A 22,885-nucleotide genomic window follows, 5' to 3' on the forward strand; every position below is an offset into this window, starting at 1 on the left:
AAAGGACTTGTTTAGTTAATTGGCACACAATGTAGTTGTTAAACACAAACTAAATTGGGATTTTGATTAAACATGACAGATAGTCTGAAATAGACTTCATAAAGAGTTCCAAAGCACTCAGTGAGGGTCAGTTTATGTGTTTTGTTATCATTCAAAATGAATATAGTCTGTACACTTCAAAACAGGTTTCCATTCCCAGTCTTCAACATTAGCAGAATATATTCTTGGACTATTGTTAATGTATTCAGGCTCTTCTCTGCCAAAACCAAATCTGCATCTTGTAGTTTTAAGCAAAGTAATACAGACTAACAGCAAAATTTCGACATGTTACTCTTTTGTCTTTTCTTTATTGGTGTACCAAGTTTTTTGACAAGCTTTTACAAAAAACAGCTTCAATGACAATAGGTACCATGGGAAAGTAATACACAGGGGTAGGTAGGTGAGTTGGTTTGTTGGTGGCTGGTTGTTTCTTTGGTGGATGGATTGACTAGTAAGTCGGTAGATTGGTTTGTTGGTTGGTTTGTTGGTTGACTGATTGTTCGGCTAGCAGGTTTACTGGTTAGTTGGTTTGTTGGTTGATTGGCTGGTTGATTAGTAAGTTGATTGGTTGATAAATCTGGTAATGTCTGTCTAACGCATCAAAACGTATGTCTTCCATAGTTGGAGCGCTCCTTGAAATTTCCTCAGTGTGGTTTCCTGACCAGTGTTTCTTTTCTGACCATTTCAGGAGGGAAGGCAACAAAAAACACACTGAAATTTGTTTTGAACCTGTAATGTATTTGTACATTTAATAAAGATGTTGATTTTCTAAACAGTAAGTCAAGCAAACCATGTTTTATTTTGACTATGTGACAAGTCTGTTAAGACAAACTTACAAAAACTTAAAAAATATTCATAGTTTGCATGAAAGCAAGACAATTCTTAGGAATTTTAGCAGTTGTTGGCAGGAGTCCACAGAAACCATACCAGCTTCTTTCTCGTGGCAATGCCCAACAAGACATCACAAAATAAACTCTCTGGCTGATTCACTGGGGCACTGCTGGACTTTCAACATAAACTCTTCTTCCCCACTGTGAGAAACTGAGTTCCCAAATAGGACAAATCAAAAAACAAGAGGAGGGGGGAGTAACCAGGACCCCTAAAATGTGGGGGAGGGTGCTATCCGAGACATTTCAAAGAGCTGATTAGGAGGACTCAGGTGTCCTGATTCAGAGCATCACTGGCAGGGGGCTGTTGTCAGGGCAACTGGGTCAGTGGATAATCTGGGAGCCAGCAACATTGACGAGAGTGGGTTATTGATTGGGCAACATCAACCAAAAGCACCCAACCAGCAGTAATACCGCTGTGACAATCACAGTTCATTTCAGAATGAAGGCTACTCTGAGTTATTGACCCTGCAATAAACTCTGCAGGCATGCAGATGATAATTACAAAAGTGAATTTTGTGAACTGAGTCCAACAATTCTTAAACATTCTTAGATAACACAGCTTTAGGAATGAGCAATGGACCAGGGAGTGTCAAAGCTACAATTGAAAACAAAAAAATTGTGTGAAACAGTATCATAAAGTTGCAGAGGAATAAATTTTAAAAAATGTTTTGAAGACAAAGGAGTGAAAGAAAAAAAGCAAGACGCAGACCGAACAGTGAGTTGAGACATTACCATTTAACCATCTGGAGTTGTACTGATCGGTCCTCATGGCTGTCTGCTTCCCCAGAGTACGGAAGATAGCAGAGTCTGTTCCCATGAAATCGACGTAGACTCCTGCATACAGCTCTCCATCTGTCAGTCACAGAGGAGAAAAGAAAACACAGAAATATGAAGGATGGAAACATTCTCAGGTTAAAAAACAAAATATGTTAAAAATGATAGACATTTCATTTGGAATTTGATTAATCCCTCAAGGTTTTAAACAAGTAATTTATGACTTAGCACTGCCAAAACACACTAACCGAACTAAGGTATATGTGTTTTACTTTGCAATTTTATCACAGATTAACTACACTTGTACATGTGACAACAATCAGTGTAATTGCAAAGGAGGGCTGGTCTTACTAAGCTAACATCACATCACCCAGACCATTTTATAATGCACAGCAACCAGCCATAACATAAAAACCAAGAGCGCAACTCATTACTGTCGTGTTGTATATTTTATCTGTCCATTGGATGGTCTGTATGCTAATATAAGACAGAGGCATAGATGACAATTGTTCTCAGAAAGTTTCTTATCAACAAATTGTACATATGGTATGTAGCTGCACTAATTCCTAGAAGTGGTTTCTGAAAAGAATGGGCTCAACCAATTATATGAGACGTTTCTCAGGTCAGCTAAAATGAAGCTGATGTGTTGCAGTAAAAAACAAGTGCTTTCTTTTTCAGACACACACACACACAGGGCAGGAGGTCACTTATCAGCAGGTGTGTCTGACCACCTGTAAGCTGCTGACTACAAAAGACCACCCACTGAAACGAAAACACACATCTGTCTGAACAGATAAGTGACTACCTATAGACTACAGATGCGAAATGATATTCACCGATTTTCTGCTTTTATCTTTTTACTCATTCCAAATTTAAAATATTTTCTAGTTTTAGTTGTCAACTGAAACTGAAAAGAAATTTATTCCGCTTTTGAACAAATGATAATTAATACAAATTAATTTATCATTTTAAGCCTACAAAAATTGTTTGCAAATTCATGTAAAGTTATCACTTTCAGTACTTTAATAATGTTTACAGCTACAATATTTTACAGTACTAATATTTTATGACTAATCCCTGTAAGGTATAGACACAAAGTTTTTTTTTGTTTCTTTCTTTTATCTCTTTGTACATGTTTGTGAATTTGAAAAAAAGCAGATACTCACTAATCAAAGCAGAGACACTGTTGAGTTTAGGATCATAAGGACATTTTCCTTTCCCAGAATCCACTTTTCCAGGTTCAAGACGGAAAATATATTCCTGCCGTGAAGAAAAATGTTAAGAAATGTTTATTTGGTTCATTGCCCTTTTCCCTACCTGTTATTTTTAGATGCTCAAAGCCGTTTTAAAAGATGTAACAATGATTAGGTGGTAGACGTTATTTTGAAGGCACTTAATAATTCATTTTCTCACAGAACTATTGGATTTGCTGATGGGAGAAAATGGCACACATATCAGTGACTAGGAGCAATCCCAAACTCATCCACCATGCTTCTGATGTTAGTCCCCCTAACAAATATTCATTATTCCACAGTGCAAAAGGACACGTTAAACATCTGTGTCAACACTGATGTTCTCAGAATGTGACAGGCAAAAAAAAAAAAATGTTGGGCAGAGCTGCGTTTTTAACCTGCACTCGGACACTTTTAGACACAATAAAATTCCAAAAGATGCATAAAGATGCTCAAAAAAACCCAAACATTTTTCACAAATCATCAAAAATAACACGAGCTGTTTGGACGAACATTATTACAGATCTAATTTAGGACACAAACGGAAAAGAAGACTTTCTTTAGTTTTAATGTTTGTACTCTTATGGCACTTGTTTTATTATGTGAAAATCTGAGGCGAGAAAAAAAAAGGTCAATCATAGAATATGTTTGTATGAGATCAAACTTTACAAGTGTTAAAGTGGAATGAAAACAAACTTTGTTTTCTTCTTGGGAAGCTTGTTTTTGCACAAAAAAACTATGCATTCTAATATTTTAACAGAGCTGTTTGAATACTCCACGAGTCAGAAAGCTGCCTCGATAACTCAGTATATACAGTAAATAACATACACATGTACAGTATAATGTTAGCAGTGTTGTCCCTACGTCCCCATCTGTGACTTAAAACCTGAGCTGCAGGTGGGCACCAAACTCTGTGAAACGCCTTCAGCCCACCTTTGTGTTCATAGGCTCTGATGTAGTGCTGTAGTCTGCTGCTCGACTTGTTCTCCCTCCTGACTGAGCTGCCTGTAGGTTTTGGAACCCCTAAAAACAGAAACACGGCACAGTTGGCCTCCACGTTAATAACATTTCAGCCCAAATAAAGGTGGGATTCAACTGAAGATAACCATAACTGAGGAAGAAAACAAAAAGGGGACTGGAGAAATCAAGTGGACTGAACAAAGAATGGAGAACTCTATAAGATGGAAAGATGAATATTAAAGAAGTTCAACGTGGAGGTCAGAGAGCCAAGACGTGCTTTTTAAAAAAGAAAAAAAATTAGTGCCATGCAAACACAACAGGTAACTTCATACATACACCATGCAGGATTAAGAAGTCAAGCTGAAATGGGAAGAAAAATTAAACTGAGATAAAAAACAAAATGAAAGCAAAACATCACATACAGCTGAAATTAGGACTTTAAATATAATTTCACAAATCATATATGAAACCGTATTTCTCAAAAGTTGGAACCTTATTTAAAATGTAAATAAAAACACAATGAAGCAGTGGAAAAAGAAGAATGAAATCTTTTATAGAAACATTTCAATTTCAGATCCACAGCAGCTGCTTTACTCAGCTCATGGCATTAAAAAAGATGAGCAAAGTCATAAACAAGTTAACATCAAATCAAACTTGTGAATGTTGTCGCAGCTTTATTTTTAGTGGTAAATTTAAATTGCTTAGAAATCATTTTGTTTCTGGGTCATATTTGACAATACAGAATTTATTGGTTTTTAACTGAACACTGTTCAGTTATTGTAAAAGATGCATTCACAAATAAAATATTACCCTAAATTATTATTTTGAACACGTTCAGTTTCATGATTTTGAACATCACATGCTGACAGTCTGCAGGGAAAGTGTGAAACATCATGAAAAAGGGGACACAGACTGACTGCACGTGAGAATCGAAGTCATGTTAAGCTCGCCGTGTAACAAAAGGATTTGCAAAGAAGCAATTTGCGTTCACATTCCCTCTGACGGAGGAAAATCTTTACAGTGCGAAGCAACAACGATTGGGACTCGAGGGAGAAGCAGAATGACAAGAGGCAGATTGACCTTTACATCGAAATCTGAGGCCCTCTAAATTGAGCAGAGAGACGAAGCAGACAGAGCGGAGAATGTAAGTGTGCTGATTATAACCTGCCGGGCAGCTGCCGTGGCTCTGCACGGCCACCACAGAGGAAGAGGAAGGAGGGGGAGCTACAAGGCCGATGATGGATGAGAAGCTCCATCAGTAATGATTGCTCTCACCCAGACAGGCAGAACGACCCGCTGTGTGTAAACAGGTGAGAGTGGGGGGAGAAGGGACCCCACTGGAGACACTAAATTTTCTATATAAGAGACGATTTGGGCCTTAAAGTGTTAGAACCTAGTGAGCATATATCTCACTTGTTAAAAATAGCTCTATTTCTCAAACTGAGGTTGTTCAAAAAGCTATCTACAACAGGTAGGATATTGATTTCCCATAACTTTTCCACAGCTACCCTACTTCAAAAGTCCAAACTATCCATCTAAGCTGTGACAGTTAGGTATTTCATCAAAAGCTACTTTGAACTAGAAATCTGGGGAGGAGACGGAGAAAAGGCACAAATCAACGAGAACCAAAATGAGGAAAATAATGGGAGAGAAGCAGATCTCGTAAAGCTGAGCAGCGGGAGCCAAAAAGGTTTCTCTGACCTGAGAGTGATTGACCGATACGGTTCTTTAAGAACTAAAGACTAAAGGTCAACATGTCTCTATGGGTGCCTAGTTGTGTCTTTGGTTACCTGTGACCTACGTCCTCGGTCCACATAGGTGCAGATGGGATTGTATGCGCCTGTTCCACACACATACAGGTGGGTCCGGTTCCACGGCTCAATCAGGCGGATGAAGTTCCCACATTCCCCCTAAAAGATGGGGAAATAAAACACAACCGGATTACAGACTTATTGTGTGTGTGTGTGTGTTTTGCTTTTTAAATCTGGTTGTGAAAATGCAATGGGAAAAAAGGTTACATAAGACATAATGCCCCAGCTTTACTTTTTTTTTTTGGTTAATAACTTCTCTGCCTGGCTTAAAACCATCAATTACTTCTTCCGTTGGCCTGGCTTACATGTTGCTACTCTGGTTCCAGCCCAAGGCTTTCGCATCAGACCACACTGTTAGAGTGAAAATGTTTCCAAACATCATACAAGTGGGTGGTGGAAACCCAGAAAATTGGTACCTCTGGGATGTGAAGAATATTTGCTGAAGGGATTGAGGTTAAACGCAATTCAAACTTGGCGAATGAAAAACATTTTGGTTAGACCAAGTTAGGCTACTGAAAGAAAATATTGGTTTTACATAAAAAATATAATTGAGGACAAAGACAATGATGTGAACATTTAAATACTGATGGGGATTGTTGAGTTCTTTAATCAGTTTGCATGTTTTTTTTTTTTTTTTGTGAAAATGGTTTAATTCTTGTAGGTCTTTCTAATCTCTGTGTGTCTGATGAGCTGTTTGATTTTCTGGCTTTAGTCGTTACCCTTTAGCTACAAAAAATTAAGATATCTGCTCAAGTTTTCTGCTACAGAAGCAGCTGGAGATAAAGAAATTGTACAAAGGATGAGAGGGATGAGCTTTTTTTTGTTTCCACGTGTGGGCCTGTGTGGATTATTCGGTGCTCAGTTGTGCTTCCCCCCACAGTGAGAGCAGCAGGGATGATTGCCCGTGACCTCCCGCCTGAGCCGATGTCCCTCCTGAATAACTGTTGAATTGTCATCGTCTTTCATTCACTAATAAGAAGCGACCGATACCAAGATGCAATTTTATCTAGTTTTTTTTTCCTTCCAGTGATGACATTTCAACTCTAACGCACACATGAAGAGCACACAAACAGGCAGAGACAATGTAACCACAGGCAGTGAGCAGCGTGGGCCACAAACGCGCATAAATGCACATTCTAGTTGGATAAACAGCGGTCTGCGCTCACTCCCAGCGGGGTGGAGCAGGGCGATTAGCCAGAGCTCCATCACTTGTACGGTGCTCGCTGCTCCTGTAAACCCTCACGCTAAGCACTGATGAAACACGTGTGTGTGTGTTTCTGGGTATGTGTGTGTACTGTGTGTGTGGGGGGTGCGATGTGTGAACCAAATTAAAAGAGATGGATCTGCTTTTTGTATGAATTTCAATGATGAGTTTCCATCTCGTGTGGGGGCTGCACAGGCGGTGGCTTCGTTTGAATGTCTGAATCTTATTACCACTTCAGACGGGACTGTTGAGTCCACTGGCCCGTTCGTTTAGGGACAAACAAAGGGTGAAATGGGACTGTGCCAAAATAATTTTATAATAAAAGATAGATGAAAATATTTGCTGCGTAACAGAAGAAGGGAAATGTAGGTGAGAAAATGGAATATGCTTTCAAGATGACTAAATGTTGCACGTTTTCGAGTCCCCGCGAGAGTTTAATTGGTGGCAGCTGTACGCAATCAGCAATCAGGGATGCAAAGACAGTGAATAAGAGCTTCACAGCGAGCCGCACGCTGGGAAGAGCTTCAAAATGTCCTCTAATGACCCAAGTGCCACGTTTAAAATGCCACATCAACACCAACAAAATGGCACGTTGAAGTCACATTTTTTTATTTCAATCAGTTCAGGGAGCAAATCTACTGTAGAGACAAACATTTTTACTGAAAGCTACAAATGTCCAACGCCTAAACGTGTGTTTGTCTTTCTGCTAGTCTGACAAAGAACATGTTGGAGAAGCAAAAACAAACATGCTATTTGAACTTACCTTTTTTACCTTTGTATTGATGTATTCAGTTAAACTAATTGATGTTTTATTCACTTCAAGCAGTTTGTGTTGCACTAAAGCAAAAGTTAAGATCTATTTCAGTGGGGTTATTGAAGAAAATCACAAAAAATAATATTTTATACCTGTTGTAGAGCCCTTTATGGACAATTTCAGCTTGGAAATGTAAATATAATTTAATTTTAATGGGATTGATTGGTTAGTCTGAGTTTAGCCAGGACCAATTGATGGATTGCTGTCATTTTGAAACAACTCTAATTTTATGCAAACAGTTCTTTAAAAACCAGCCATTAGCTTATTGATCTGTCAGAATTAAACCCTCTTTATTCGTGCACAACCTCTCCAAAACCCTACTAAACCTAAACAACAGCTAAAGAGCAGATCAGATTCCATTCTTGTATTTGTTTATTGCTCATAAGGCCAAACTAAATCAGTAAATGATCAAAACTGTCGTCAATTATACGTGTGTGTGTTTTAATTACTTACATTTGTGTCTTTCCCTGACAGAATACATTCAGTCTTCCTCTGAGCTGCAACAGGCCAGTGGATCTGACAGAAACACAAAACAAACAAGCTGGTTAGCCTCAAACTCGCCTTGAACTTGCTCAGTTTTTCTGTTTGTGTGGAACCTTTCGTACAATGAGCGGCTCCTTGTTGATGTCGTGCAGATCCAGAGAGAGAATGTAATTCTTGCTGCCCACATACATGCGGTCGTGGTCCTCGTCCATGCGGAGGATCCGATAGTCGGATGAGTTGAGCAGGAAGGAGAAGTGGTGAGCGGTCCCGGTGGACTTTACCTCTGTTTAAAAAAAAAAAAAAGGAAAAAAGAAGAGGGAAATAAAGGGTTTTGTTGAAACGGTGTTGATAATTAAAGAAACACCCAGTGAACTCAAAAATTACAACTATGTCATTTGCAGAAACGGCTCATCTTTTTGGTCAAGATGAAACAGGAAACAGTATGCACAATAAAAATACTGTCATGATAGTATGCTAATGATCCTTTCGTTCAACTCTTCTAAATTAACTTACAGGAGGTGCTTGGTTTCTCTCTTCCCTCATTACATGCAGCTATAACAAGGTTATGGATGGACTAGCTCTGGTTATTGACAAGCTTGACAAAGAAAAGAAGACATTAATTGACCCTCCAGAGTCTCAGCTGAATGGCAACAGACAAGAAGCAGATCAGTCAATGGATATGACAACTGGAAGAAGTCACGTGATCTGCTTCCTATTACAAAAGGCCGGATAATTGATAATGTCCAGGGTTTTGGCAGTCTGACCTTTTTGCCTTTTTGCCTTTTTGTTTCAAAGCTTTAACATTACGAAGAAGAGGATAGGCTTTGCTTTGACCATTTATTCTAAATTCAGAATGAATGCAGTAACATAAAAGATGCAGAGCCCACACACGCTTAATTCCACACTGTCCTCTATAGTGGTTTCAACTTTTTTTGAAATAAACTATTGTAAAACAGCTCGTATGGTGATTAAGAGAGATCACTTCTGAGTTGGGATTTAAGCAGAGCTCTGGTGAATAAAAGGCAGCTTTTCTCCTGATCCGTCCATTACCTCTTTAGATAATACAGAAACCCTTTTCAGTTTCTTTGTTGGGAAACTGAAGATTAAAAAAACATAAGCCTTTGTTCTTTTGCTGCTGTTTGTAGAGAACAAAGAAGAAAACTTAAGAACCTGCTCAAGTTGTGCTTGATTGGGAGCAGATAAATGCGCTTACTGTTCTGTGTAGCCATGTCTGACGGTCAGTGATACTGAAAAAGGCTTCACAACCCAACTTTCCACAACCAGAAGGAAAGAGGAGAAAAGGTTTTCCTACTTCACAGTGAGTAAAAGGCAGCCTGAAGCTTTCCACCTGCCTAAAATATGTTGAAATACTGATGGGATTTCTAAGAAAAAAAATCCTCTCAGCTGCTGATGAGCTGAGCTCCTTCAGACACTGAAATGTTTTTGTTATGATACAAAATTCTGACACACAGGAAGTAAAAATATATAGTTTCCTCGCTTTTAATTTTAAAGAGCTCCTTCATAAAACATTTGCAAAAAAATAATGTGTTCAAGAAAACGGGTATGCAAAGATTGATTGTACCGTGTTGCGGGGTAATGATTGAATTGGCGTTTACTTTATAAAAAAATCTCTAACATGGATTTTTAGTGTGTTTGCACAAAGTATTCCAGGAAACACTTCTGAAATAATCCAGAACTCTTGTTTATAATTTCATCTCATTGACATCAGCCTGATTGTTCACTCCTCCAGCTGTACTGCAGCTGTTTAGTTTCATACCGCTGCTCGTTCACATTAAATTAGAACAAGAAGCGAAGCACTCACAGAGAGCGCCGACTCTGTTGAACAAAAATACAAGGAGATAACAAGATGGCAATTTTCTGCATTTATGTGACAGCAGCTCAGCTTTAAATATTTAACATTCACTACCCAGAAACTCAACTACAGCTGCAGTAAAAATACATGAAAATGAAGAGCTTTTTTGTTGGATTGATTGTTAAAAAAAACATTCATAGGTTTGAAAAATAAAGTTAGAGCATAAAACAATAAAAGACATATTTCTCATTAAATGACAAATATTAAGAAGCTATTAGCTAAATGTACTCATTCTGTTCATGTGTGCTGGTGGTTCTTTGGAAACAAGAACAAACAAATTTTAAATTACTGGCTTAATTGAAATGTCAGATAGTCTACAGTCCATGTGAACACTTTTGCATGCATGCTTGTGTCTCCTGATCACAAAGTGACAGCTCCAGGTACATTATTATTACTGTACTTTACATGCAAACTTTGTAATAAGTAGATCATAAAATGCACCCAAAGGTTGTTGTATCAATGTCCAGGTTAACATGCTGAAATTACAGCTGAATTTTATTAAGGCAGCTAATAACTTCTGTTTTTTTACCTCTAAATATGGTGCTTCTGCGTCAAATCAAACAAACAGGTGAAAACAATGTGCAACAGTCAATTTCTAATGTAATGTTTCAACATGGTTTGGTCAAAAAACAAATCAGTGATCTCCTGATGTTTTTTTTTCATTATTTGTGCTTTGTCTGAATTTTAACATACAACAGTGATATCACAAAAAAAAAAAAAAAAAACTATCTGCAAAATTCTAAATTGAAGTGATAAAGATTTCATCCCTTTCCTTATTCATATTGCAGGACTGCAATTTGTTTATATTCCAAAGTCACCAGATATTCTGTTTTTATTATCTGTGGACACTCAAAGTGTAACACAATGGAAACCTTCAGATGGTGACCGGCTGTCTCAAATTTAGGTCACTGCAAATAAGACAAGACAGTCAGACTGACAGGTGACCTGCAAGTACACAAACATCACATCTGATTCTCAACCATTAAAAGCATCATGAATCGGACAGCTTGGTATTTTTCCTTTAATGTCAGCTGTCCATTCAGAACCATTTTCTTTCATAAATAAAACAAGCTGAAGTTCACCCTGACAATTTAAAACATTTCAAATGGAAAGAAATATGTTTCTAAACATTTAAAACTTCAGAATTACATCTAATTTTGGTACAAACATCTTTTTCTTCTCCCAGAAACTACATCAAACACAGTTGGTAGATTATTGAAAAGGTTCTTGCTATGCATATATTTTTTTAAAAACAACAAATTTTAGCAGCTGTTCAAGGTTTGAAAATTTCTTGCATGGAATTAAAAAAACAAAGTCATCATTTTGCAGTTGTGACTTTTGTAAAATCTGTAAATAGTAAATTGTATTTCTATACTTTAGCTTCATTTAACTAGATTGTTTGATTAGGGAAAATGTGACAAAAGTCAGACCAGCCACCCCCCTCTTCACATCACTAACTTAAATTACTTACATGACACTTATTGTTTGTGCTGCTGATTCTAACCTCTTTAAAGTCTATTCATCTCTTCAAAAAAATCATACAGTATATTAACTCCATTCATTGTACCTTTTAAATTTGTGTGGCTAAAGTGGTAATTTAACACCCAGGATGAAGAATCTTGGCAAGATGAGACGTGCTAAAACACATTGTCTTTGAAATAATGCCTGCAGCATGGGGAGATAAGAAGAAAAGTATAACAGTCCACTCCAACGTGTGCTTACACTCTACTGTCAGCAAAAAATATTCTTCACGAAAGCATTCCTGTGTGTTGTAGGACAGCAGAAAAACGGCTCTCTGAGGCCAAGAAAAATGTTCCAAAACAAAACAAACCTTGACATTGTGTTAAATGGTCAAATTTACAAGCAGCTGGCAAGTTTGGCTATTGATGGGGCACAAATGTCAGGATCTGGTCTGTATCACCCAGTTTCCAAGCAATGCCTTAGTAATGACTACCAGACACAAAGGCAATTTGTCTTTTTCCTTCAGTGTGACCAAACTGTCTTCAGTTTTCTGAAGGTGTTTTTGCTGGACTAAACCAAATCTGCTGTCAGGGAACGTGAAAGACATTTGCTGATAAACTGAAGCATGCTGAAAACATTTTTTCTGTACTTTCTGCTTCATTTTGCAGCCAATATATCCAGCCTCTTTGGCTGGACTTGGTATTAGGCGGTGGTTTTCTTGGTAACCCTCAAAGTGACCCCTCAATTGTATCTGTATGGAGATGCACCACCCAGATCCTGCTGCCACCTCTTTTTTATGCCTTTTAGGCTAAGCCCTTTTCTTACCAACAGTTTGTCTTTTGAGTGAAAGAAAAAAGGGGGGTTTAGGGAGCAAGGAGCAGAAAATCCCACATACCTGCCCAGGCATCCATGGCATGTTGTCTGAATTCCCCAAATCTGCTCATGTTCACTTTCTCCCAAAGTAAAAGGTGTGGCCCCACCTTGCTGAAGCTTGTCTGCAGCCAAGCATGCAAGGATGTGTCCCTAAAAGTAATTAAAATCATTGAGACTGTCTGAAAACCTTTTGTGATGTTTAAATGGTTGACTGCCCTTTAAATTGAAACAGTCAAACTTGTGCTTCTTTGATCATAAAACCAGCATCTTTAAAGAAATACTTCACTATTGTTGGAAATGACAAAAAGAGATTTAGGCTATAATAATCATTTCCTCCTTCTTTATTTTAAAACTACCCAGGAACTTCTTCTCTGAAGCCAACTTAGCATTCAAATATTACAGATGTATGGAAGGAAGTGGTTGTGAAAAAAGTCAAAATGTCCAAAAACGTATTGGAAAATTTTATTACCTCTAAACTGAAACTTTAAACTCTGTGCCTTGAAGAAGTACCCAACATTGGATGGAAAGTAACCCATATGACCAGTCATACGGATAAACTTTTGGCTACAACTTCAATGTGAGATGGAAAAGGATGAAGAAAAACCCCCACCCTATGCCACTATGTAGTCTGTAGTTTTTGCAGCTGAATTAAATGCCTTCTACTAATATTGACAATGTTCATGACTGCAATAAATTGCAGAATTTTGCTACAATTCACTCTAATTAAAGTTTTTACAAAGGTTTAAGCATAATAACAGAGCTCTGGTACAAAGTTTTTAAAGTATTCTGAACACAGCTGACATCAAAGTCCAGATCTTACAGCCAGTTTACATCTCACGCATCACTAATCTCACGACAAAGCAATAATATCTCATTCTATGCCTTGTAGAAAGGCAATAAAATGTTTCCTGTGTATGTCATCATGAGGTTTCCAAACTTAATCATCAATCATCATTGAGATAACAATTCCAACTCAGAGCAAATCAGTCCTATATGGAGCAATTAACTGCAAAATGATTGGCTTTGTCATTAACTGATCATTATGCAACAAAAAGATCCAAAATGAGGACCTTGTGGAACCTTTTAATGTCTAAGTGCACTGGCTCTCAATGGTGCACTTTGCCAACTGACCTAATCACTATCATCAAATTGTATTTGTCCCTAAAACTTGGTGTATTTCAAGGCTCTGACTGATTTTCTAGAGGTTAAGCTGTAGGTGTTCTGTGGTCTGAGGAGGACAGCAGGTTAGTTGAATTGGGTTTTATCATGTTGATGAGGAGGGAGGCAAATACCTGTGTTTATCTTTGCTGAAACAATATTCAACATTGCTTGCAAATGGCAAAAAAATAACTTTATTTTGAGATGGACAAATGTTGCTTGATTGCCAATGATGGAGACCCATGCATATTTTGATACCTTCGTTCAAACAGGATTGGAAAACACGGCTGACATTTACATAAGCTAGAAGGTTGCTTGCATCGTAAGGAAAAAAAAAAGTTTAAACTTCAAAGCAATATGTGCACATATAGTTGGAAACAATCAATGACATGCATAAATAAAAGCAGAGGAAATAGGAGGATTGATGTGCATCAAATAGCTCTGAGTCGGAACCCAACTGTGGGCCAGTAGCAACAATGACTGGCAGGGACAAAGACACCGGGAAATAAACAGTATTCATATAGCACCTTTAAGATAATTAGAACCATAGTTTAAGTGGCTCAAAATGCTCAGGGGTATTTTGGTCATGCTGATTAGTTTGGAAGACATACACATGAAAAATGGGTAATTAAGTAAGAGGACTTTTTAATGTGTTGATGTTTAGTAAATGTCTGTTGGTATATCTTTGTTTGAACACCAGATGGAGAGGTCACCTCAGATATCAAAGGTTGAACAGCAGTGGGAAGCCTTATCAGCTCAACCTGTCATGGTGTTTGTCTTTTGTGTTTGCCTCAGTTCAGCACCTCATAATCAGCCTCTCACCACCCATCGGACTTAAGACTATTGACTCAGAACACATGTCACTGGGGCTGATTGCTGCTTTACCTGTGCCTGTCAAGGAGAAATAATTGGCACCAGATTATGTCTTATCTCTGTGCCTCCGGATGCTGTCACTCAAATGCTCTTCATGCTTGTTTGCCACTGATACTATATGTGTATAAATATGTGTGTGTGTGTGTTCATGGAAATTAAAGTAAAGCTCGCTGATCCTCTCATCAAATCAGAGCCACCTTTGCACAAATCGAAAGCATAGGAGGATTGATTTAGGTTCACTTCCTGAGTGGAAATGAGAGATTACGACAAATCTTTTCTGCTGTCTCACATGACAGAGGAGGTTAATTAAAGCACAAGAGTGAAGATTTTTGGTCCAGCTGACAGCGAAGGTCAAATAACTTCTCTACTTTCTGTTTCTTTTCTGAGAATATGACCTCAAACAAACTTTTGTTATAACAACAATTATACAGGATATATTTATTGTAAAGTGAAACACGATTACCCTTAAAGGAAGGTTTGAAAACTGTTTGGTGTTTTTTCAAAACTAAGAGGAAAGAATATGATAATGAAAAAACACCCCATATGAAATGCATGATTTCCTGAATATCTTTAATACCAATATAAAATGCATGACATTGAGACCAGAACGCTAACTTTTTTCTGTGCATACATTGCCACAAACAGCTGCCCTCAACAGCTTTGCGAGGCTGCAGGTGAAAGGTTAAGGGACATGGGAGGTCTGAGGTGAAAGCTCATCATGGCCTCCTTACGATCGAGAGAGCTGGGTGGTCACGAAGACACCGAGCTGAAACGTGTGAGAGGAGAAGAAAAAGGAAAGACTGAAACTCTTACTAGGTAAATAATTTACAAGGCAGTCAGTCATATAATAATAGTCATATGGCAAGATCATTTCAGAAAAAAATGCTTTTTACAATATATTGCCTTTGTCAGAATGAGTATTAATGGATTCTAAAACTTGAGTTCAGAGAGACAGTTTTCTGACAAGTACCCAATAATATGCACTTACAGAACAACTTTGAGTTTAAATTGTTTATATGCAGCTGTTTATATACAGAACAATATCTCCAAGTCTAATTTGCAAGTACAATTTTCAGAGAAAAAAAGAATTTCCAAGAAAACTAGAAAATGTATTTGTATTTGGAGCAGCATAACAAGCTGATTTTTAGGAGCTCAGTTTGCAGATTTCTCCTTGTCTACATCTCTAATCTCCTTTTTGGAGAACATGAAGTTTTTTTTGGTTGTTTGTTTCTGTGTTTTGGTTACAGCTTTATCCCCGGGCACTGCCTGGGCTTGTGGCCGACTGTTGCATGAACAACTGTTTATGTGTTTAGGTATAGGTGGGCCACTGGTCATGCTGACGCTGCGAGTTGCTGTAATGATGATGAAGTTGGGTTTGTTGTTGTAGCTGTGCCGTCGCTCGCAGCGGCTTGGTCAGGGTGGTGACGGTGGTCAGCGGTGACAACACTGTTTAGAGGGATTATGGAAAGAGCTGAATAATGAGACGAGGCGGGTGTGAATGAGTGAAAAATCCTCCTCTCCCTGGCTGACCTCTGACCTTCCACTTGGAACAAATACTCTACTTCTCTGTCAGCTGCGCTAACACAGAGCCAGATGTAGATCATTTTCTCACAAGAACCTCCTCGTCTCTATTTATAGACCTCTCCTGACTCTTGATTTGATTAGAAGCACTGGATTTTTACATCTTTCCAGGGCCAAATTGTTGATAGATTCACTATTTCCTCTTGAATTGAAGCAGATTTGAAAAAAAGCACAACTTCCAAAATATTTTTCTGTTTCCTCTTGCTTCAAGGTCATCTCCAGTGTGCTGCTAGCTGGGGGGCAATGAGAGGGGGTTAATTAGAAGGTAAATTTAGTGAGACCATTAGTAGCAAGTGTTGACTCGAGGGGTCTTTTGGGGACAGCAGCCACCTCTACCTTCTCTGGGTGTTCCAATCTCCAGTCCGACTCTGACAATCTATTCTATTCCCTTTGGTCATTTTTCACCCACAACAGCAAATGTTGTGGTTGAGGAGTGAGAATGGAAGGAGGAGTCCTGAGGGTGGAGGAGCCTGACAGCGAACCTAAGAACTTCAATTTATCAAAGCAGGCAGGAGAGAGGCATGGAAACTCTGAGTCGAACTCTCAGAGAGCTCCAGTGAGCAGCCAACACACAGATCCCCTTTTACTGCAGCTAAAGGGGCAAAGCAACAAAGCTCACAAAGGCACACAGAGACACTTCAGTGCTAATCATGAGCTGGAGTGAGGACAAAACACACTGATTGTGTGCCCAAATACACAAAAACACTGATTAGGATTTCAGATCCCAGCTTAGGTAGTAAAAAAAGAGAAAGATGATTTTAAAAAGTTCTGTTTTTTCCCAAAAAAAGGGGACAAAGTAATGAGCAAGCATTCTGTACTATTGGTTTAAATGATCTCTTAACCATTTATTTTGCCAAAAAAAAAAAAAAATTAGATTCGTAATGCTATAGTTTGGATCCACTTTCATCAATATGAAAAAAGGGTTTTGTGGAGAAAAAAGAAAGAACCCGAAACCTGATTATATCATATTTGCTCAGATTCTCAGGGAAATATTTTTCCAGATGGAAGCGAGGCAAACAGCCCATGAGCTCGGTGGGAGGGCAGATTGTCCTTCGAAGAAAAACAGCAGTGACAGTTGTTTCTGTGAATGCCCTCAAAGTTTTACGAGTAAGTGACACAAGCGTCTAGCGGCTTAAGGACTCCTGTCTTTCAGGAGAAAATAGTGTGACATTGCTCAATTGTAACAAAGAGTGAAGAAAGGTCGGGGTCTCTAAAGGACTCTGCTGTTCATTTTCACTGTTATTTCTTTTCCTGGAACCCAACCTGTGGAGTAACTCAGTTGCCAGAAATGTAGTCCTGATATTTTCAGACCTCTGAGAGACACACAAGGTGTCCTTAAAGCTGTGCAACACCAGCTGTAACAATACTTTATATAGACAGCAGTCATACGGGAATACAGAAGAGTGTTTGTACTATCAATTTGCAGCAAAGTCTGTGAAAAAGGTAAGAAGAGCAGTAATAGAATAACTTAGGGCTAGACTTTAGACTTTAGACTGACAGTTTAGGGATTTTCTGAGGGCTAGCAATTGGTGCATGAGTCAAAATTTCTACTTTTAAATAAAATCACTTTAGCCAAAGACAAACACTGTTCTTCAATTTGGAATGTTTCTTGACTTGGATGCAATTGCAGTTAATCTTCTTTTCCTCAGAAGTGATAAATCCGGTGAGACTGAGGGTATATTTAAATATGGACACTCTTCTGTGCACTTAGACGTAAGGCTTCCTCTAAGCCTGACTTGTTGTGGTAACATCCAGTGTCATTCTACACCAAGACGCTCTTAAAACATACGGGATATAACAATTTCTTCCCGCAAACCATCTAAATCTGCCATCCATTCAGATGAACTCAAAATGATGGCAAAGTCAAATATAAAAAATATAATTCCTCTGTTTGACGAAATAAAACTGAACTATCTCCCAGCGGGGAGTGACAAGGAAACTAATCTTAAGATTTTTTGTAATTTTTTTCCCCCTGTTATGTAGCAAATTCTTTAGTTGGAGCAGCAATCCATGTCACCCAAAACTTTGTGTGAATTCCTTAAAGATGTTATCATGCACACAGTCCTTACAAACCTTACAGCATCCATGTCTATCTTAAATCACACCTTCTTAATGCTATTTTTACTTATCTCCATTCCTTCTCTGACACCCTTCCTTTTCTTCGGCTTGTCTGATCCTGTCAGGATCCACCAAACTCTGTCTGCATACCAGTTCACTGAGATAAGTCTTATTCTGCTTCACTCCTTTCTTTGGCACCGAGCGTGCCACAGGTGGAAGAAGTAAGGGACATGTGGGAAATGTATGCAGTCACGATGAATTTTGTTGCAACAATCAGGTTAATGCTTCAGCCACTGAGTGTATTTAACTCATGCATGAATGGAGGAGGTTGACGAGTGCCATGTCTAATTAGGTCACGCTTCAGTCCTTATGTGAACTATGCAGGACGGTTCTAAAAGAGGAAAAAAGAAAAAAATCTGATGCTGGAGAATTATTTTGTTTCTTTAGCTCCTGATTTGTGTTATTACTCACAAGGATAGGTTCCAAAAGTGATTACTAACCACATATGTCCTTTCATATGATACTTTCATTAAATCTTTTTTTTCCTGTTTCCAGTCGTGACATTTTTTTTCAGTCAGCAGATGGAAAGCAACAAAGGTCTTGGCCAGATGACAAAATTTTACTAGCAGGTCTTAACAGTATTTTTAAAATGAAAAGTCAAAACATGCACAAAACTGAATGCATGAATGCGCACCTAGAAAGCTCACCTTGATATAAAAGTGAATTAAATTTTTTTTTTATATTCGTTGTGCTGCTTTTTTCAAAACATTAGTGAGCTTTAGCATGTATTAAGTGTAACGGGATTTGCAATGTGAATTTAAAACGGTCCTCTAGTCTGCAGTGGTAAGTGATAGCTGCTGGTTGAGCTCCAGAGTCATCGACATCTGTGAGGTTATCATTCTACAACGCAATAATGAATGTGTGTCAGAAGCCCATCTGCCTCTGCTCGGCTGACATAATACCGTGTGTCCCACTGCTGCGTGCACCCACTTAACCCCGTGTCAGTGCTACACAAAGGCAGGGTCACCGCCAACCAGGTACGTGTCAGTACAGATACCCAGTCAAGCCTTATGCTCTAAAAGCACATGACAACCAGGAGACAACCAAATAATACTTGACATTTGCGCAGCTGGTTAGTGCAGAGATGCCCACAAAGGAGGTGTTGGTGTTTTTAGGCTCAATGTGAGGACTTGCTGTCAGAACAAGCAGCCATATTGAAACAAATTAGACATTATTGCCTTTTCAAACCACTCATAAAAAGAATCTACCGCTGCATAATTTTTCATGTCGAATATCTTCGGTGAAAAGCAAATGTCATCCAAGCAGCATAAATGAAAGGGAAACAATGACTTGTTGGCTAATGTATTCCTTTAGTCTGGCTTGATTTATGAGTGACAACTGCATGGTTTATTTACTGAAACCAATGAAAATATGCATCTGGCTCCAAACAAATGGTTCAGCAAGAAGAATCACATTTATGTTTTTCAAGCTATGTCTAAGGTAGGAGGGAATAGCACAACACTTGTAATTTCTTTTATGCATCTCTTGCAAGACTTTAAATTAAAGGCACAAAAAGGCAAAGCAGCAAATTGTATTTTGTGACGAGAAATTACCTTTGATCTCAAGCTTAAGTAGCTTTTCCTGATGGAACAAACCCCAACATCTTGCATGCCAAATTTTAAATTAAATCTCACGTTATCAGATAGCACTTAAAGTATGTCTTGAGGATAATTCTCAGCTACTATCACGCCCAATTTTAGCTCAACATTTGTAAAACTCACTGTTCTATAGTCATTTTTGTGTTTGCTAAGGTTGATTCAGGTTGATTCTGAAAGTTAATCAGTTGCAGATGTACATCAAATAATTACTTTCTGAGAGTTTTATTTAAATACGTTAATCAGTTCATGAAAGATTTTGTTAACAGACAAACAAATGAACACATGATAATTAAGATGTCAGTCTCGTAAATTTTTTTAAATTGCAAAACACAGCAAACATGGCAGCTCACACTGACAGATATCACAATGATATCCAATAAAATATAAAGATTTGGTCCAGCAGACATTGCTAATTGCTCCTTTTCGTGAAGGTCAAGATTTTTCTCAAGAGACAGACTTCATCCGCAAAAAAATCAATCATAACATTCCTCCAGTAATCCATTCCATCAGTGGCCCAAATATGTCCCGGGCAACCAACAGATCAATATGGGATTGACTTCACTGAATGACCTTGAATGTAATTGGACTCAGACAAAACCCTCCCAGTTTTTTTTTAACTCCAAAGCAACAAACTTGGCAAAGAAAAACAAACTAATCAGTAAAAATCTCAGTTCTGTGGTGGTTTCCAAATAAAACACATGCTGATGGTCGCTGAGACATTTTTCAAGTTAATACCTGAATAATCACAACTTAGGAGCAGCTGAAATGTTTTTGAGTTGAAGTCCAAACGTATGATGTTATTTTCTAGTGTTTAATTTCAAGCAGGAATGCTGTTTTATAGCAAGTATTTTCTGTTTCTGACCAAGGATCAACTAAGAGTCTTGATTTATTTTTTTCAAACACAAACTCAAGACTCATGATTCTGGTCTGGCTTTTAGTTGAATTTTAGTTATTATAATTATTTATTATGATTATTTCATTTTTTTTGAGGTTATCACTTACGTCTTTTCATTTTACTTTTATTTGTACTTTTTCTTAATCGCTTTTAAAACTGGTAGTTCTGGATTTCTTTGTTTTTCTGGTTTTATCTGCTGTAAAACACATCTGTATGAAGAGCAAATAAATAAAGGTTGATTGATTGATTATTAAACTTTACCAATGCACGGTTTAATGAGGCTGTTTGCCCTGAAATATTTTTTGAGTGCTCATTAAATCCAGCTGCCCTCTCTTTAGAAAAGATTTCACAGTAAAACTCCTTTTATGATCATCTGTGTCCATACATGAAGACACAAGCTAGTGTTCTGCAGGCTGATACTGTCTGTTAATAGTAAATCTGATATCCATATCTGTATTGTTTCAACGGCCACCTTTAGTCTTGCCCTTTAAGCTGTACTTGTTTGTGTTATTTGGAGAATTTGCAAGCTCAATAGGGATTTAACGCAGCCTCTTATCCACACAAACAGGCATGCAAACGAGGATTTAATTTGAACATTTAATGAAAATCAAGAAGAAACTTCTGAGAAATGTGAAAAGGAAACAATCTGAGACACTGAGTGGTGAAAAATCAGCTGACTGAATAAAAGCTGTAAGAGTTTATGTTAACATTTGCATCTTCTGTCAGCCTCCCTTTCTGCTTAGAATAAATAGGAAGCGTGGAGTGACGACCGTAAGTCAAGGGCAATCTTTTTTTTTTTCTCTGTGTCCGCAAGGGGATTTAGGGGAAACTGCGGTAAGGGGAAAAGAGACAAAAATGGGGGAGGGGTGAATAAAAGGCAGTCAGTGGGAATGCTATTGTTATGAAAATAGTTGAATGTGGAAATCTTTTTAAACTTCTACACTGCTTTTTTAAATTATAAAGTGTCAGAATGCATTACTCTTCATATCATGCAACATATCTTGTTTGTTATCTGAAGCAAGTTGTACATCAGAAGCTTTTACAAGAAAGTGCATATGATCTACTGGAATGATGTATATTTCTACAACATGTCATCAGCTTTAAATGTATGTGAGTTGGAGTCTTCTCCGACAAGGCATTATTATCTTTGGTCTGTGACCAAAATAGTGGTGTATGTTCTGATATTTCCAAAACAACAAATGGGCTAAATGCTTCAAAAACTAAACATACAATATTTATTGAAAATTATTACAAGCTGAATAGAATCATTTACATTCCAATATATGCGCAAAAAATGCTATTTTCAAGATGAAACCTGTTGCCAGCTCTTCCATTTTAATGGATAATGTGAATTGTCTCCTAAAGGTGGGCCCCACTCTCTCATCTGTACCCTGCAATTAAACCAAAGCTACCCCAAGGTCAGACTGAGTGACAGACCTATAGATTACTGTCTGTCTGTGTAATCCTTTTTAAAAAGTTTTCAAACTGACAGATGCACTCACCCTTACCTTTTAAAAATGCCAAGTGGCTGTTAATTTGGCGTCTTTTATGTTTGACAGACAGCTGGGACATCCTACTCCGTGACCCCGTGGCCTTTTCACTCACTCAGGACTATAAAGGTCAATGTGCAAAGGATGCCTGTTTAGGGGCACCCAGGAGAGGATGTGAATAGCCAAAGTTTGGGTCAAATTCATATTAATATGCTTCTTAAGTGAGATTCTGACTTGAGTGGTAAGACTTTGTGGAGCAGTAGCAGTAAAACTGTGAATGAACAGATGCATAAAATCATGACACAAGATAACATGTCTGACTGTTTACAAACCACACCAGGACTTGTGGTTCTCATAAACTTGTCATGTCAATAATCCACAGCGGTTACTGCACCCCAGGAATGAAATGAGCGAGCAGGACCGCCCCGTTCAGACTTTATGTGTCATGAGAACAAAACTTGGCATGCAACAGTGAGAGGCTTTGACTTATCTGGTATGTTATTGTTGAAAGGTTGGATCCAGGCTGCAAAGGAGATTTATTTTAATGTTGAACCAATTCTTCCAACAGTTAATAAGTAACTCACAGGTAATTTAAGATGCCCACCACAGCTAATCAACCTTAGCTAACACAAAAATAGGATGACTCAGTAGTTTTTCAGGTTATGGGCACACATTTCAGATGCCTCAAAAAGGTTCAACAACAGAAGGTATTAGCTGTAGCTGTTTTATGTTAAGTACCATCGTGAGAAATACAGAAA

At 38.1% G+C, this 22,885-nt stretch overlaps 1 protein-coding gene across 3 annotated transcripts in view; it reads right to left on the reverse strand.

Moving 5' to 3' along the window:
- The window catches only part of sema3fa (sema domain, immunoglobulin domain (Ig), short basic domain, secreted, (semaphorin) 3Fa), a 46,118-nt gene that overhangs the window by 9,354 nt on the left and 13,879 nt on the right, over positions 1–22,885 (reverse strand). For 2 of the 3 annotated variants that reach the window (XM_017408402.3, XM_017408401.3), the window contains exons 3-8: positions 8,330–8,490; positions 8,178–8,240; positions 5,686–5,805; positions 3,869–3,958; positions 2,870–2,963; positions 1,662–1,781 (exon numbers count right to left, since the gene is read on the reverse strand). In XM_017408402.3, the coding sequence (XP_017263891.1) occupies positions 1,662–1,781; positions 2,870–2,963; positions 3,869–3,958; positions 5,686–5,805; positions 8,178–8,240; positions 8,330–8,490 (648 nt within the window). The remainder of the gene's footprint in view (positions 1–1,661; positions 1,782–2,869; positions 2,964–3,868; positions 3,959–5,685; positions 5,806–8,177; positions 8,241–8,329; positions 8,491–22,885) is intronic. The other variant, XM_025004219.2, reaches the window with a different exon arrangement.

The sequence above is a fragment of the Kryptolebias marmoratus genome, linkage group LG4 (genome assembly GCF_001649575.2).
Source record: "Kryptolebias marmoratus isolate JLee-2015 linkage group LG4, ASM164957v2, whole genome shotgun sequence".
Taxonomy (NCBI): Eukaryota; Metazoa; Chordata; class Actinopteri; order Cyprinodontiformes; family Rivulidae; genus Kryptolebias; species Kryptolebias marmoratus.